The sequence below is a fragment of the Diadema antillarum genome, unplaced genomic scaffold, assembly GCF_040938485.1.
Source record: "Diadema antillarum isolate AM-2024a unplaced genomic scaffold, OU_Dant_1.0 seq00001039_RagTag, whole genome shotgun sequence".
Classification (NCBI taxonomy): domain Eukaryota; kingdom Metazoa; phylum Echinodermata; class Echinoidea; order Diadematoida; family Diadematidae; genus Diadema; species Diadema antillarum.
The window spans coordinates 902,820-920,114 of record NW_027271870.1 but is presented as its reverse complement, the minus strand read 5'-3'; the positions used below and the strand labels follow the sequence as shown (position 1 = coordinate 920,114).

Below are 17,295 nucleotides of genomic sequence, written 5' to 3'. Positions count from 1 at the left end.
CCGTCATGTGCAGTGTGGGATATTTTTTAATCTTGATGCCAGGAGCATTCACCAATGAAGGGAAAAAATATATATGTTCTTACATGAAACAACCGAGAATTCGAATCGAACTTGAGTCGCAAAAAGTCCTTAGATGCCGCATTGGCTTTAAAGAGATGGTATAGTTCTGGTTGAGAGGGGAGATTCAGATTTTTACTTTTTGCGAGATAATTAGAAACCACTTTTAAGATGCTAAAGAGTATACAATTCTAAGATGAATTCAATGTTTATTTTATGAAAATCGGTCTTGTATAATGCCTGAGATCCTAATCAGAGGTAGGTTCCACTTTTATCAGGACAGCTTTGTTCCTGGATATCTCATCCATTTCAAAACAAATCTTCATTACACAAACTTGGAATTCCTCTTAGAATGTACGCTCTTTAATATTTCATAAGTGGTTTCTTATCTCACAAAAAGTTGGAAACCTTATGTCCCATTTCAACCAAAACTTTACCATCCCTTTAGAGGGAGAGATGACTAGGGGAGTGAAGAAAGAGAGATAGAGGAGAGAAAGGGATGCATCATGTGTAAAGGAAGTGGGTTAGAGACACAGGTAGATAGACAGATAGATAAATAGATAGATAGATAGATACATGTGCAAAGATTGATAGATGATAGATAGATAGACAGATAGCTAGCTAGCTAGCTAGATAGATAGATAGATAGATAGATAGATATTGATATTCTAGACAGAAAGAGAAGGAGAAGAAATGGATGACGAGCCGAAATCTAAGGCATAGTGGAGCTGTACTTACTGTCCTTGCGATCACATCTTGCTGCCATGGTAAAACTCGGTGCCTTCTTTCCATCGGGGCGGTGTCGGACGGCTATGTGGTAATGGTTTGGTCCGGGGCCGCTGGGCACAGAATCTGTTTGAAGAGTATTAAAATATAAGAATATAATTGCTGTTGTCAAATCTTACTACTATTCCACTCGCTGCATATTTTCATGCGAGAGTCGGTTTCAAATATATTCCAGTATTTCATAACAACGTACTTGCCGTACAAATCGGCAACATCTCTTCGCAGTCTCTATTACTACTCCCCCCCCCCCCCCCCCCACAAAGAAAAAAGTGGAGAAAAAAGGAAAGGAGGTTTCTTTTTAGAAGCGCTCTAGTGATCCTTGAACAATTATTCACGGGGATTGAATACTCACTCAAAGGAAATAAACCCCCAAAGTCACGCCGATCGTTCATTTGTATTTCGGCAATGTTTCATTCAGAGCAAGGTTTTACACTGTTTAATGATCTCGTTTGAAACAATCTGCATGTTTTAATGGAAAATTAACGAAGACAAAAAAAAAAGTTGCGTTTGTTGACAGACTGAAAGGCTGATGAGCCCATTGGGCGCTCGTTGAGTGGTCGATGAAAGTCCATTGAAAACCCGATTCCCTCTGGAACCACTGAGAGACTGTTTCAAAACCAGTTCATCTGTTCATTTGAGCTGATGGAGACCATTTCCACCGTCCACAGCATACATAGCGGAAAGAACATTGAAGGAATCGCTGCAGACCTCTGAGTTCATTGAACGCTTACTGAAAGACCGCGAAGAGATTCACTAACTTATTTGGGGCACTCTGTGGTCTCTAAGTGACCTCCCCTCTATGGAAAGGGAGAATAACTAGCAAGAAAGATATTAGGGGAACTTCGGGAAACTTTAAGACAGCTTATAAGAAATTGTTCGCACGTTCTTATCCAAGACAAACCGTCACATCTGATCCTTTCTAGTCTCCTATTAAATGTTTTTGAAAATGCAAGTTGCGCTTTTTACATTTTTTTCTCTCCGTTCTGATAATTTCCCAAACAATGATGAAGTTATTCCGGTCCAAGTGAGCAAGTCACAGCCCAGGATGTGATTAGGAGTGGGTCGTTCTCACGTTACGGAAATTAGTGTTACCGTCGAGCGGGAGATCGCAGATTAAATCACGAATTGCCGTGCAGACGACGAACGCCAGGGATAGCTCTTTTATAATGTCTGACAATGAAGTATGAAGGGAGCAAAATTATGACTGACAGATGTCAGCATCTAATGTTTCTTTGGACAGGAGGAAACTCCTGGTAATGGACTTGGAAATAATGTCTCCTCGATTAAGATATCACTCGCAATGTTTCGGACACCACCCCCTCCCCATCCCAACCAAAGTAAGCTGCGCGGTTTACTGTGCGTCTCCCGCCAGTGGGCGCGATGTATCACGTGAAAGGAACGGTATAACTTTCACTCATTTCCACGCTTGGGAAAAAGAAGGAGGGTGTGGGTATAGACATCACGCTCCATTGGTGGCTATTAGTACAAACGGATATTTGGTATGGCAAGCAACTACCTGTCATAGCCAGTACGAGCCAGCTTACAAATAGCAAAGCAACAGAAACACGCAAAATAGGAATTAAGTAAAGGACATAGTCATCATAACATGAGGCAGACAAAAAAAAAAAAGTCCAGTAAACGCATACGTCCCACTTATTTTGTAATGTATTTGAATCATAACAGCAGTAGTGGTACCAGAGGGGAATACCTAGGACAGGTTTATGAGCTGCATCCTCTCCAGAAAAATGAATTGGGGTCAACGTAAGTCCCATGTTACCTTCGTTTCCTGATCCGTGTACAGGGGACACCTGTTTCACGATCTATGAAAAGTCAGTTTTACAGTCATGGAAAGGTCTTCGGATCCTCAACTGTCAACTGATACGATTATTGGGTTAACCCTGACAGGACCATTGTCTCAACTGTCATTGATAGCACACATGATAGTTTTGCCTTAAGTATGATATAGGTTAAACCGACGCAGAATGTTCAGTTTGACATGCATTGTAAATCAATTTCACACTCAACGTATACCTTGTGAAACTGCAGTAGTTTTTGAAGGAATAAGAAGCAATTGTTACATTGCATATCAAAGGTAAAACGTCGTTGTTGTTACGTGACGTTTTATAATCAATTACATCGATTACATTTGTATCGGAAGAGGGAATCGCATGAAGCTCAATACTTCTGCTCGGGCACGATTCGATCATCAAGTGCCAATATCGTTCTAACTACCCACTGCTGAACAGGGAGGGCGCTTCAGGAATAAGTTGCGTATTACGATACATAGAAACTTTCTTCTTTTTCAAAATTACTAAAAAACAACGCATTATCCCGGCAAAATTTGTCAGCTAGACAAGTTTCTTGGTAGACCCTTTCGATGTGTTCCGAGCAAAGACGAAATGTTTGAAGATGAATTTGAGCTCTTCTAAGAACTATGTTTTACCTTTAAACAATACGGTAAAAATGGTCCTATACATTATTTCAAAAGCATCACAGGGATGACGCACAGAAAAATAAAAAGCAAACATAAAATGAGTCAGCCCAATCGGAACAAGATTCTATGTTTTGATTTATGATCACAGAGAAAAATTCACGAGGGAAATTAGGTTATGTTCATCACCAGAGTGAAGTCTCTATGTAGATGTGAGGGCAGGAAAGCTTAAAGAGAAATTCCATGTGTCTCCTCTCCCATCTACACGCCAGTGTTATCTGGAACCAGACCACAGTGGAATCCTGCATTCTGATGCTTCTATCGAAGATTGATACCGGCTTCAAGACCAACATGCAAACGTTGTTCTTCCATCGTAGATATAATGATTTTCCATGCTATGCACGTAGTCATTCCTGTTTCGTTTCTCGTTCCTGGCTTGGATTAATTTCATTCGTGGTCAGAAAATGTCTTATGTTTGTTTGTTTTTACATTTTTATTTCTTTTAGGCTGGCTCCCAAACAAATTTAGAAATTCACCTTAATCACCTGTGTATTTTCAAATTGTGTTGGAGCGCGAGTTCGAATCATATTCAATCGATAGGTGAAAATGCACAAACTGACTATTTGGCAACGTGTTCGATTTGGTGTTTGGTTTGGTTTAGTTTGGTCTGGTCTGGGGACCGTTTCATGAAACTTTTTGTTAGTGATTTACACTGACAACTGTTAAAAGCTGCTAAATTCCTTGCGTCTGATTGACTGATAGCAAATTTGTCGGTGAAAACCTCCGACGAATTATTTGATGAAACGCCCCCTGGTCGACCTGCGGGGGGGGGGGGGGTTAAATGCTTATAAGCAAGCAAACACGGGAACGGCGGTTTTAAGAACATAGTTCCTTGCTTTATCGGAATTAAATACTACTTTCTAATGTAGTGGCCAGGTGAGTTAAATTACTTTTTCTTTACAGTGTGACAAGCATTTCGGCATTTCCACTCACCGTTGACTTGGGTCGTTCGTCGGCGCATGGTATAGGCAGGAGCATCGTTGTCAGTGAAAACGCGAGGTCTCAGGTACGTACCCGGTCCCGGCGTATCTTCGGGTTCTGGAAGATAATGTTTCCAGTGTCATGATCGCCGAAAAATATAATATGTAAGATCGTAGGACCCTACTCCTACGCATTATGTATTTACATACACTATGTAACTAGATCCTTTTTCGTTGTAGCTAAATTGTTGTAGATATATTTTTGTTTTGTTCCTGCTACAATCGTTGTACAGACGCTTAGTTTAATCTTAAAGCCTTTATGTAGTTTTGGAAGCTTTAAACACCAAAATCTTCCTATTAACTATAATTGTATGCTTTCTGTATAATGATCATGCACATGAGGAATTTGTATAACATTTGGAAAAACAGGGTTGAGATTATTATATCTAACCATTTTTGTCCTGTGATTTCTGTTTGTTTGTTTTTAAGCAAATGTCTGCTATGACAAAAATGACATTCTCTTTGGGGTAGAGAGAAGCCATGTGGAAACGTACTGCATTTAAAAATTCCAATAATATTTTAGTGGTCTAGAGATTGAGATGGGGAAAGTTAACAAACGTTATACTAGTACCAGTACTTGTACTACTAGTACCTCCTTGGTTATACGTTATACTAGTATCTCATGGTTTTCGGAACGTCAGAACCAATGTCTCGTCCCCTTTCTCTTTCTACCTGTCTGTCTGTCTGTCTTTCTGTCTATGTGTCCATGTGTCTGTCTCTCGGCAAATTACTTGCAGCTAGTAAAGGGCTTAAGAAAAATATCGTGGAATATCATCTGATGCGAAAGTGGGAAGGCAACGTCCGTGAGTTCATACATTATACTCCCCTTCAGGTGACTGAAATAGAATTTGCGAGAAATGTCACATCCACAAAAATATCATTCTCGATCTTCTTTGTACTCTCTCTCCCCCTCTCCTCCCCCTCTCTCTTTCTGTCTCTCATACCCTCTGTCTCTTCGTTGTCTTCCCTTAAAAAAAAAAGAAAAAAAGAAACTCCAGAAAATCTCCCACCACTGCGGGTGCCCGCGAGCAATAACCTATTCATATTTTCGTCGATCCTAATCTGTCCATATTCCGTTATGGGATCCGTCACGCATCCCTATTTGTTTTGGCCTGTGGCCCACAGTTGCTATTTTGATCCCAACTGAAGACAATGATGTGTCTCCACGTTACATGGTAACGAAACACTTTGGATACAAGCTATATGACGAATATTGACAATCCAAACAATTGTTTGACGGTTGTCGTCGGGTTAGTATATATATATATATATATATATATATATATATATATATATATATTTTTTTTTTTTATATATTCCTTCTGCTGTTAGATTTTTTTTCTAAGGTTTGTGATGCAACGAGTTAGAGAAACAGATACAATATACATGTAAAGACTAATTATTGAAGAGATAGAAATATGCATCTTATATTCATATGTTTACTTGCATGATTATTTTGTTATTTATATGATACACGAAAAGTAATTTTGTTGTTATTTACACGTACAATTACAATACATGGTAGGCCTACGTTGTGATTGGGTCAGATTTTCCATCTTTGATCTATTACTCTGAAGGTTTCCAATAATAACTTACATGTTTTCCAACAGCAATACAAAACTTCTCCTTGTTGCCTTAACAATATCAAGCAATCATATATTTGACAAAAAAGTGAATCAGTTGAAAGCAACGGATTCGCGATTGCAGTGATGGACGAGTTCTGACAAATTTCGGATTTGCTTGGGACGCCCTCTTCGGCTCACACTGAGCAACAGCGATGAACCCCGTCCCAACGTGGCTCACGAGTATTGTAACATCAGACGAATTCCTTGATTAGTTGTAATCTTCAACGACGGAAGAAAGCTTGGAGTAATTTTGTTGTTTCGAAAAGGCAAAGTCTTGCTTCCTTTAAACTAATGGGAGGGAGGGAGGGAGGGTGGGGACGGGACTGAAAAATTAAACCAAGGTCAGTCCTTGTCACTGCAACTTTTAGATTAGGCAACCCGAGGTCTTCTTCATGGAATAATCATAACAAGAAATTAAGTTACATATAGCACAATCACACAGAAAAGAAAAACAATGACAAAAGTCGGCATGATGTTCCTAGTTGTTGTTGTTTTTTTTTTTTGTGTGTGTGTTAGACGTAGTGTGGGATGTGAATTAGCTCTTTTAGGAATTGTTTATGATAAAACAGTGCAACATAATGTTAATTTATATAAACATTATAAATAGGATATGTCTTTCATACAATCAAACAAACCTGACGATTAATTGAAAACAATGCTGTTACTTTTAATGCACTTCGCTTAATAAATTATCATTAATTCTAATTCTAATTTGCCTTTTCGTCTGGGTTTGTAATTGTGTTTGTGTGTGTGTGTGTGTGTGTGTGTGTGTGTGTATGTGTGTGTGTGTGTGTGCGTGTGTGCGTGTGTGAGTGTGTGTGTGTGTGTGTGTGTGTGCGTGTGTGTGTGCGTGCGTGTGTGAGTGTTTTACTTTTTCAAAATACATTTTTAGAGGATTACTTACTGAGTTGTGTGACGGGATATTTGCAGATGCCGCGGAAAGAATAGCGGGGCGCCCTCCTGAGTGTCTTGTCGCTGATAGTGTAGTGAGTGGAGCTAGGTCCGATCCCGTCTGTAGGGAGGTAAAAAACAGAAAGAGTGTGGAATGGCCATAAACATTTTTTGTTTCTTTTAACTATGGATGGCGAAAGTTTCATGGGTGTTTTCCACGTAAATGTTGTCTCCACTAAGAGACAATGAAGAGGCTGGAATAACGGGACAAGTGCTTCCGGTACAACTTTATAGACAATGTTCAACTATGATAAACGTGGCGCAACACAGGGTATAGAGAGTGAGAGAGGGAGAAATTATGAAAGAGACAGGCAGTCAGAAAGACAAATAAGAGGGAAAGAGAGAGAGAGAGAAGGAAAGAGACGCCCTAAGTTTGCAACACGGTGACGTTTGATTCATTGTGACCAACTGCTTTCACATTGCAAAACAAACATGCGTCAGTATTATGATAGGGACAGTACATAATCATGATAAAGATTATAAACAGATTATAAATTGATGACATTATGATGATATCATTACACAAGGGAGGGAGATACTGGTGGCACAACAACACGTCACACATTCTGACAACAAAACAAATCACCATCATCAGTGATACAGGAAAACTTTATTCTTCCCTTGCCTCACACGGCATCGTACCAGTCTCGATCCATCTTCTTCTCTAACGTGGGCCTTACAGGCCACATCCACTTTGTAGAAATTCATATTCATGACAATGACATTATACTAGTACATGCATTGTTGTTCTAAGGTATCAAGCTGCTTAAAAGGTCTGTCATATTGTATTTCTGCATTTCATAAAGAATAATGACTATATTCAAATTATCTTATACGTAATTGCAAAGAATATTGCCTGTCTGCCCACGCAACTTCAACGTACGAAGCGGACGACCATGATGTGTCGAACCTCCATACGATTTAATCCTCTCGTTACTAAAGGGGGATTATACTATACAAGATGTCTCATTGTATTCTGAAGTTCTAGTTATGAGAGACTTAATACATTACGCGGCTACTCACCGGCGTCGGATTCGAACGGGCGATAGGTGATCAACGCAGTGGGTGCGTCCGAGTTCTTGATGAGATCCCGAAGGAAGTAGGAGTTGGGGCTGGGACCGTACGTCTCTGTAGGTGTGAAAAGCAAACAGAATCAAACTTACCGTGCGGAAAAAGAAATTTGTAAAAAGCTGCTGAATGGATGCCGTAAAAGATCCATGGTATGTATGCATGCATACACTCACTTTTAATGCCAAATAAGGTACGTTCAATAGACACCAGTGACTCTCTTTATTATAAAGGAGCAGCATTCGGTAATTACGGCAACAACTAACAGGTTTATGGCCTCCAGGGGCACGAAAACCCTCGAAAACATAACTCATTCATGTGAGGAGGGAGTATCGGATCTTGAAATCAAGCTATTGGTGCTGACAGAAATGCATAAGTGTCGGCAATGAAGTAAACGGAGGATGTCGAAAGGATCATTTGCGATACCTATAGAATGAACACTGGAAAGAAGTTGACGGTAAAGCCACAAACAAACAAACAAACAAACAAACAAACAAACAAACAAACAAACAAACAAACAAAGAGAAGGGACCTGACGTGTTGTTTAGCAAAATTAAAGGAGGTCATCGAAAGTAAAATCATGCTACTGTACAAGCACAAAGAAAAGAGTATCAGATAAAACGAGTTCTGTTTGTATGTCGAAAACTTAGGCGATCGGCATTCGCTGTAGCCTATATGATATCACATGTCATTATTTTCGAGATTATTATTTATGATTGCCGTTAATAACTTCTCTCTTCTACTGTTTGTCTTTTGAATCATAGGGAGCTATTTTCGTCGAGTTGGAAACATTGTCTTTAACTCCACATTTTTAGTTTGTTATTCTCATGGTTTTCACGTTTTCTCAAGAAGCGCTCTCCATGTAGAATGAGAGTTAAGCACAAAATATCATTTTAATTCAGCCCAAGGTATTCATGAGTTTGCACTTTCTTACAAATGGGTTATATGGTGTGTTACTTTTTTGCGTGTGAAAAAAACCCAACTACAAACAAACAGATCAGGACCTACTTTTAGAAAGACATTCAACTGTGCGCAGTGAAACCAATGTCAGGTACTGTCAGATGCGATATAAAGTTCTCAAACATTACTCAGCTCTGTACAAGCTGTAACTCTTTAATCGTTTTTTTTTTTCAAGGTTACTGACAAACTGACTTCACTGTACTTCATAGTGCTGAAGAGGACTCTCTCCTTTGAATATAGACCAGGATGACACGCTAACAAATCTGTGTCATTGAAAGAGACAGTGATGCGTAGAAGTAATTTCTCATCGACGTGGAATTTCCTCTCCTTATCTCTTGCTGGCATCATCATACTGACCGGAGGGCGCCATCATCGATGACAGCCAGATAACCGACTTATCATTACTTTTTGTTGTTGTTACTTTTTTTTTTCAAGGCTGGAGACTAATTTTCAAGGCGGGAAGTGCAGGATTTGTACTTTTGAGCAAGGTATCCACATTCTCCCAGTCCCAGTAGACTAATTTCTAGAGATCCTCCAGGCTCTTCGATTTTTCCTATCTCTCCGATAGCCTGTTTTATTTTTTGTTTTTTTTTTTCTTCTTTTTTCTATGGTATTTGATTACATTTCAAAGCGTGTTTGTTCCGTTAGGGTTGGATTTCACATCTGTAGGTCTTAATATTCTTGGGGCGTTTCCTACGCGTAATTGGTAGACACACCCAACGTTTCAATGGGAACTTCGACTTGATTGTTTGTCATCCTTACGAGGCAATTTCTATTTGGACTTTTATTCGTTAGTCCCAGCCTCTTTCCATTGTGTTTGCTTTACCTATTACGTTACGTTTGTTCCGTTGCGATCGTATCACTTTTGATTTAGTTCTTGATGTACCGCGGGCATTTTCCTGCATTAAACAAACGAGGTGTCCCAGTTTTACTGGAATTTGTGGTCTAGAAATCAAAAGATGAAGCAAAAAGTACAGACCAAGCATTTATGCTAACAGTTGACAGTATGGCCTCATTTGACGATGATGGAATAGTCAATGCCGATGTTGACAATACATGTATCATTATGTGAATACGCGGAATTGAGAGGATCTTAGTCCTTTCAAAGGGAAAGAGTTGCAACGCTTGTAACAATTCTGAATTTCAAGTGCGCATGGCCTTGCAACAACATACCGACAGAGAAGACTTCAGATGATTTTAGCTTGCCATAGGTAGTGAATTTCTTCTTTTATTCCCTGTTAAACCGCCCCCACAAAAAAAACCCAACAACACACACATACACACACACACTTTTATGTCAATCTTTTTTTTCCTTTTCATATAAACAATACACACACACAGACACACACACACATAACAACATCAAAGTCAAACACAAATACGAGGCATAGGGTGAGAGTGTTGTACATAGAATAAGTGCTTTTCCTGCTTTGAATAATAGATTGAATCGAACAGTCATAATTTGTGTCTCAGTTCTGATTTTCGTATGTGCGTACTAACAGAAACTAACCAACAAAGAAAACACTCTTACATATAGAGAATGAAGGGTGATATAGATAATTGTGAGGACGAGAACAAATGCATACTAAAACTCTACGACGGTAGATTGATGAATTATTTTGCGATGAACTCACTCGGTTCGTAGGGTTGTCTGCTTCGTATGGACATGGCGAGACCTTTGCCGATCTTGCTGCGGACATTGTAGGCGAACGGTGACGGAGAATCAGAAACTTTGCAGTGAAAACGAGTGACAGATGAAAACGAAAATGATGATAAAGGAAAAAGGAGTAAATAAATTGAAGCTAAGCATGACGATGAATACGTGGAATTATCTTCCATCAGAAATTGCATCAATTATGCTTCAAGAATGGAACAGAATGGTATTAAGATACCACATCATACCTCAAGAAAGTCATCTCATTCATCTTTACTATCATCATCATGATCATGAATAGCATAATAGCGATAACGTTATGACTATAATCATCATCACAATTGCTAAGATTATTACTGCAGTTGGTATTATCATTGTCATCATTATTGTTATCATTACCATTTCCTTTATCGTTATTATCATATCCATCATATTCATATCATCATAATCATAATTACTGACACTAATAATAGTAGCAACATTAAACTCATTATCGTCATTAGCAATTTCATTATCATTTTAGATGTTGTAATCAGAACTTCATGTCAGTCACTGGCACTTCTACTTTTGTGAAAAATGTTGTTTTGAATGTTATTACAGTGTGCTATTCATTAATATCAACGCTGATTAATACTGAAACAATACCTGTTTGCCACTGCGGTTTAAGTCTCTTTCCCAGGGTGTATCCCGAAGACGTCGGGGGTTCTGTCACGTTGTACGCGGCGGGCCCCGGGCCCAGCGACTTCTCGCGTCTGTGGAGAATGCCGAACGATTTCTTGGAGCCATCATCCTTCAGCTTCGGGGTGTAGGCGTTCGGGCCCGGTGTCGGAATACCTACGAGAAGTAAACCGCATTGATTGATGAACATGAGCACTTACACTCCAGAGTTAAGAACGTGAGATATCATTCTTTGCGTACGTTACGTGAACTTTCTTTCTTATAGGATATCGCTGTCGATAGACTTTTTACACACGTAGATGTTGAGAAAAAAAAACAACTATAGACACTTTAAGATACAGCAACATGGATATTTCTTGTAGCCATTTGATGAGGATCAAACGCAAATGACGTCGGAGTCACGTGACAACGACGATCTTTTCGAGAGCTTGGTTGGTGTTGGAGAACCATGATAGATCTTTTACCAATATTCAGACAATCGCAGGTTTCTTTATACCTAATATATAACTAAATATGGAACAACAAATCACACAAAAACACTAAACGCAAATATGAGTAATCCTCCCCCTCCCCCCCAAAAAAATAATCAATGATATTACTTCATGACCGTTGTGGTCTTCATGATCATGGTCTCCGAACCCCAATCCTTTCCCCACCCCACCCCCACCACACACACACACACACACACACGCTTCGAACGAAAACAGGACAAACACGAACAAATGAAATTAAAGTGGGACTTTTCGAACATGAATGAGACAGTCTCGAAGGTATACACTGTAATAATTTTACACACCGTGTGCGTTGCCTGACAATGCGTTGCTTGGATGACCGACGTTCACCTTCTCGTGGTGCCTGGATGAGACACTCAGCTTGGGGGCGTGCTTGCCTGTATTCAAGTAGCGCACGTTGTACTGGGCTGGTCCGATGGTATTCGTCGAATCAGCTTGGGAACAGAACGAAACGAAGTCGTATCGAAAATAAAATAGGACATTGCGGAAGTGAAACGATGATAATTTATCACTCACAGATGAATCATCTCTTTTTGAGAGAGGAGGTTGAACTGAAAATGTTAGGGCCCGAGAAAGAATTTTAAGGAGTGGAAGAATTGAGAGCAGTGCTAATAATGCCAACGACAGTAATCATTGATGAAGATAACGCTGATAATACGAGTTTTATCATCAATATTTAGAGCGTTAACATTATAATTTATTATCATTCATTTCACATAAGTGTGAAAATAGAAAGGCCTCTTCCATTTTCATGCCCTGACACTATTGCAAGGCTTTACCGTTACCATAGTGACAGAAGATGAAAAATGAAGAAGAGGAAAGGAAAGAGATAGACAAATGAGAGCTAGAGAAATGCAAGAAGAAGACGATGTCGAAAGTGAGAGGGAGGAGGATGGATGATGATGGTGATGATGATGATGATAATGATGAAGATGATGAAGATGAGGTGGAAAATGAAGAGAAAGAGGATGATGATGAAGAGATTGAGAGGAAGGATGAGGAGAGAGAAGAGGAGGAAGCAGAGAAGGAAGAGAGAGAGGAGGAAGATGGGGATGAGTTTGAAGAGGATGAAGATAGTTATAATGATGATGATGATGTTGGTGGTGGTGGTGACATGAGGAGGAGGAGGTGGAGGTGGAGGTGACTGAGATAATACCAAGCTGACATTCTTACTGGCCTCTTCGGTGAGCACTGTTTTCCCCTTGCCCTTTAAGGTCACTCTCTTGTCCGTCCATATCAGATCTCCCGTGGTGTCGTAGTCCGCTGGTCCCGGGGCAGGTTTATTAGCTAAATGTAAATGATCACATGATCAGTACATGAAGTGCAATTATCACTGAATTACACAGCTCACTTCGTGATGTTGAATGTTAAAGCTCATGCTCTACGTGCATAGGCCTTCAAAGATCCTACACCCCATCATTGGCCTTACTATGAGCAGGATGAGTTCATGTAATAATATTTTGGCACGTAAACATTACGGGCGAATTATGTCTAAATTACATTGAACATTTCTTGTGAATCTCAGGTCTTTACAAAAGTTAAATGTTGAATCTTGCGTCATAAGCAATAATTCACTAAATTTCGAATAATTTTTGTACACATAATATGCACAAAGAAGTCTCAAGCCGCGTTACCGCTGAAGTCCTTGCTCCGGCCAACGATAGAGAAATGAGGGAAGGCGGGCCGCGTCAGTTGTTGGCAAGGGAGATAGTCCGCGGGACCTGGACTGGGAAAAGCTTGGGGGACAAACAAACAAATAAACAAACAAACAAACAAACAAACAAACAAAAGAAGATAGTGAATGCTCATTCATAATGATTATCATCCATGTAGGTTCCACCCTGTCCTACAAACTTACAACACTCAATACGGTCGTCTACTCTCATTTAATCCAAATGCGGTGTTGCAGTGTAAATAGTGCTGGAGTTAGCTGGTCATATTTTCTAGGAAGCGGGATATTTTAAAATTATCATTTACGAATCCTTCCTCCAATTATCGCTTGCAGGACCAGTATTGTTATCATGGTTCATCATTTGTTTTCAATATTTCTCGGTACCTAATGAAGTATGATTCTTGTTATTTTGCTGCAGTTAAGTGTCTTGTAGATTGTGATCATCACCGGTCGTACTTTTGTATCCTTGCGGATTGTATGTGTAATGTAGTGACTATAATTTTTATATTGGTACTGATTTAACAAATATGGTATATAATCTTGCACAAGTAAATGGGATGATAGGTTTGTTGAAACCCGTTGAGGACGGATTGATTTTGCTGTAACACGCATTGCCCATAGACACCTGCCCGAGTATACTCGGGACTCGTCCTCAACGGGTTTTAAGGGAAATGAGGATATCAACAAGAAACTAACGCGTTGACAGAATCAAGAGTCATTATGGCGTGTCATAATGTCAAGAGTCATCACGGTCATAAGTTCAAAATTGTATCCTAAAGACATTTTCCCCCCTACAATGTCTCAGGATTTACTCAAGATCTCATCCGGACATCGATGTAACAGCATCATCGTCAAGGGAGGGTGCCGTGAATATGCAACCTGTCTATGCCATTTCTTTTATATATATAAATGCGTCTTGAATTTTTGAGTAGATATTGGGTTTTTTGCATTTATGGGTAGACTATTCCAATTGACTATGGTTTAAGGCGGATAGTTACCAGGTATACCAAACAAATATAATACATCACTTCATTGGTAATAATAATAATAATTGACAGTGCTTATATAGCGCATAACACATAGTGATAATGTCCCTATGCACTATGGTAAGCCTAAACCCAGTCAATTTTATCATTGTCATGGATGTTCTGTCCCCTTCATTTGCAAGCTCGACTTCATATAATAATGCCTCCGGTGACACTTCGTGGCGGAGGCACAAAAATATCCTCCGATTTCTGTTCTCCATTTAATACTTATGAACCCACTAGACATAGGAAACTAACATACCTTGTTGAGTAAGAGGCTTGCCTCCTTTAGGAACGATGTAATCCCCCATGGCGGTCCGTTCATGTTTTCCTATCGGAGAGGAAAGCAAAATTAAAGAAAATGGAAATCAGCCCCATACTCCAGATCTAGATCTATAGACTATGGGCTGTAGGAGCCTACTATAGCTAAACCAGAAATAATAAAATGACGTAAAGAGATGAAAACATGTAGATACACAACTACAGGCATTTAGCTGATTTAGGCCCTATCATATAATATGTCGTGTTGATTGAACAATTAAAGTATTATGGATGTTGACCTTCAACTTATCAAAAAAAATACACGTCAGATAGGGTCTAGATTTATAGTCTATTCAGAGATAAGGATAGGTCTTTCTACTGTATATTACAAGAGTTGATAGGCAACTTTGAAATTGAGTGACTCCAAGAAACTGCTAATATAGTAATAATAGGGCCTACTATGATTTTGTATAAAAGGGAGTGGCAGAACAATATAATACTATACTCTATAGACGATCTACTTCTGGTGTTAGTTTAGAGCCCTATCTGTTTGTGGTTTCTTTTAATTAGAGTCTTAAGACGAACAGATCGTGGAAATCTCAATCGATAGCTAAAGTCTTAAAGACAAGCAAGACAACTAAAGTTAAGGTTATTTCCGGTCGAGTAAACGCCGCATTTCTCAAAATCAAAATGAGTGTGTCTAGTGTCTAGAGCAAATTGTAACGTTTAGAGCATGTAGTTAGACATGGTAGAGGGGAGATTGTTGAAAACAAAATCGACCGAGAACCATCTCTTCCAGATTTCTAATTCTATTGCGTATTGCATTTATTTTTGCATCTGTCAACATCGGACTTATTCTTTCTATCAGTATCATTTCTATTTTCTATCATACTAGTAATGTACAAAGTCAGGGAAGATATTTTTGTAAAGGCCGATTCTTCCATCGCAGTCACTTTTCTTCGTTTCTGCGTTCTACTTCTGCTACTAGTGCTAGTCCTAACTAAATTCTAACATAAGATCTTTCTAGAAACTTAGAGATCTATCTAACACTAGAGGTCTAACTAGTACACGTAGTAGTAAGTAGGCCTGCTACCAGTGCTAGTACTAGACACAATCCATGCTACGTGTACGTCATTAGACATGAAGTTCTTACGTTAAACCTAAGGCTAGAGATCTTTTATAGTTCTAACGCTAACATTACGTTTTAGGCCCTGTGCTGGTAGCCGATTCATCTGTCATTTTTTCTTTTCTTTTTTTTTTCCTGTTTTTTCTAGACGTAAAGTCCTAACTGACAACACTGTTCATTCTGGCAGAGGTTTCTACCGCCTAGAGTCTAACTAATTTGTCTGGTACATTAATATCACACTTAGATTATCCACAATACGCACTTTTAGTTCCATGTTGGCCGTCCTCTTCGGCTGCAATCGTGTCTTTTGACCCATTGTCTGCTGCCAGTGCTGGATCACGGATGTCCTGAGAAGCCTCAGTCACGGATTCTTTTATAGTTTGCATCCTCCCTCGAGCTCTGCTTCTCTTCTTTGAATTACAACATAGATGAACGAATTCTCAACGTAGAATAGGGATAACGTAAACTTGACGGCGACGTGACAGTGAAATTTAACTTGATACAAAAAGATTAAAATAGTGCAACGTGTGTACAAGCATACGGGACCGAGCACTTTTTTCAATGTACAAGCACTGGGACCATATCCGGATCTATGGATGGTACGATTGGCGCCGCCCACTGCACTGTACCTACATGACAGTGTACTGATATGATACGGGTGTTGTATTTTGATGTGTATTGTCTGTACGTACGTCGGCATGGTTATCACACGCGCTCAAGGTCGCGCGCGCTAACCCATGACGCCATAATACAGTATACTACGCGATTAGTGATTAATTACCCACGCCGATGAAAATCGGCAGGGGGTTATGTAAAGGGTTCCGTATGTTTGTTTGTTTGTTTGTTTGTTTGTTTGTTTTTTTTTTGTTTGTTTGTTTGTTTGTTTGTTTGTTTGTTTGTTTGTATGTTTGTTTGTTTGTTTGTTTGTTTGTTTGTTTGTGTACAAGATAACAAGAGAACGGGTAAACGGATTTGCACGAAATGTTCAGGGAATGTTTGGATAATGACAGGAAAGAATCGATTAGATTTTGGTGATAATCGGTTGACCCTTGCAAATTCTGTGTGACCTTGAAGTTTTGACCCCATGGTATAGTGACCATTCCGAAAATTTCCCGTTTCTCACTTTGCGATTTTCCGCTACCATACGAACACATAAACTCCCCAACGATCCGACTTCGCTGCTCAAATGTTCGTAAGAATTCCGAAATTTACGTTTAGGCCTATTTGAGGGACTATGTCCTTCTAGATTTATGAAAGTTCGTTCTCCGTCATCACAAACTGGCCCGTATTTTGATGATTTTTCAAATTAACATTGATTGTTTTTTTCGTTGGAGGAGCATTTTGCTCGGTCGCAGTCACACTGCACGATATGCGTGCTCAATGTCAATGCGTGTGCAAGGCCGCTGAAAATGCATCGCGCTCTACACTGTTGGTGCAAAATTGCACCGG

The 17,295-nt window shown here is 39.5% G+C and overlaps 1 protein-coding gene across 1 annotated transcript in view; it reads right to left on the bottom strand.

Annotated features, from left to right (window-relative positions):
- The window catches only part of LOC139742952 (uncharacterized), a 28,303-nt gene extending 12,071 nt beyond the window's left edge, over positions 1–16,232 (bottom strand). The window contains exons 1-11 of the mRNA XM_071653460.1: positions 16,109–16,232; positions 14,722–14,790; positions 13,397–13,498; positions 12,936–13,049; positions 12,047–12,196; positions 11,218–11,406; positions 10,553–10,648; positions 7,914–8,018; positions 6,844–6,951; positions 4,268–4,372; positions 796–909 (exon numbers count right to left, since the gene is read on the bottom strand). Coding sequence (XP_071509561.1) covers positions 796–909; positions 4,268–4,372; positions 6,844–6,951; positions 7,914–8,018; positions 10,553–10,648; positions 11,218–11,406; positions 12,047–12,196; positions 12,936–13,049; positions 13,397–13,498; positions 14,722–14,790; positions 16,109–16,232 — 1,276 coding nt within the window. The remainder of the gene's footprint in view (positions 1–795; positions 910–4,267; positions 4,373–6,843; positions 6,952–7,913; positions 8,019–10,552; positions 10,649–11,217; positions 11,407–12,046; positions 12,197–12,935; positions 13,050–13,396; positions 13,499–14,721; positions 14,791–16,108) is intronic.
- Between the last annotated feature and the right edge of the window lie 1,063 nt (positions 16,233–17,295).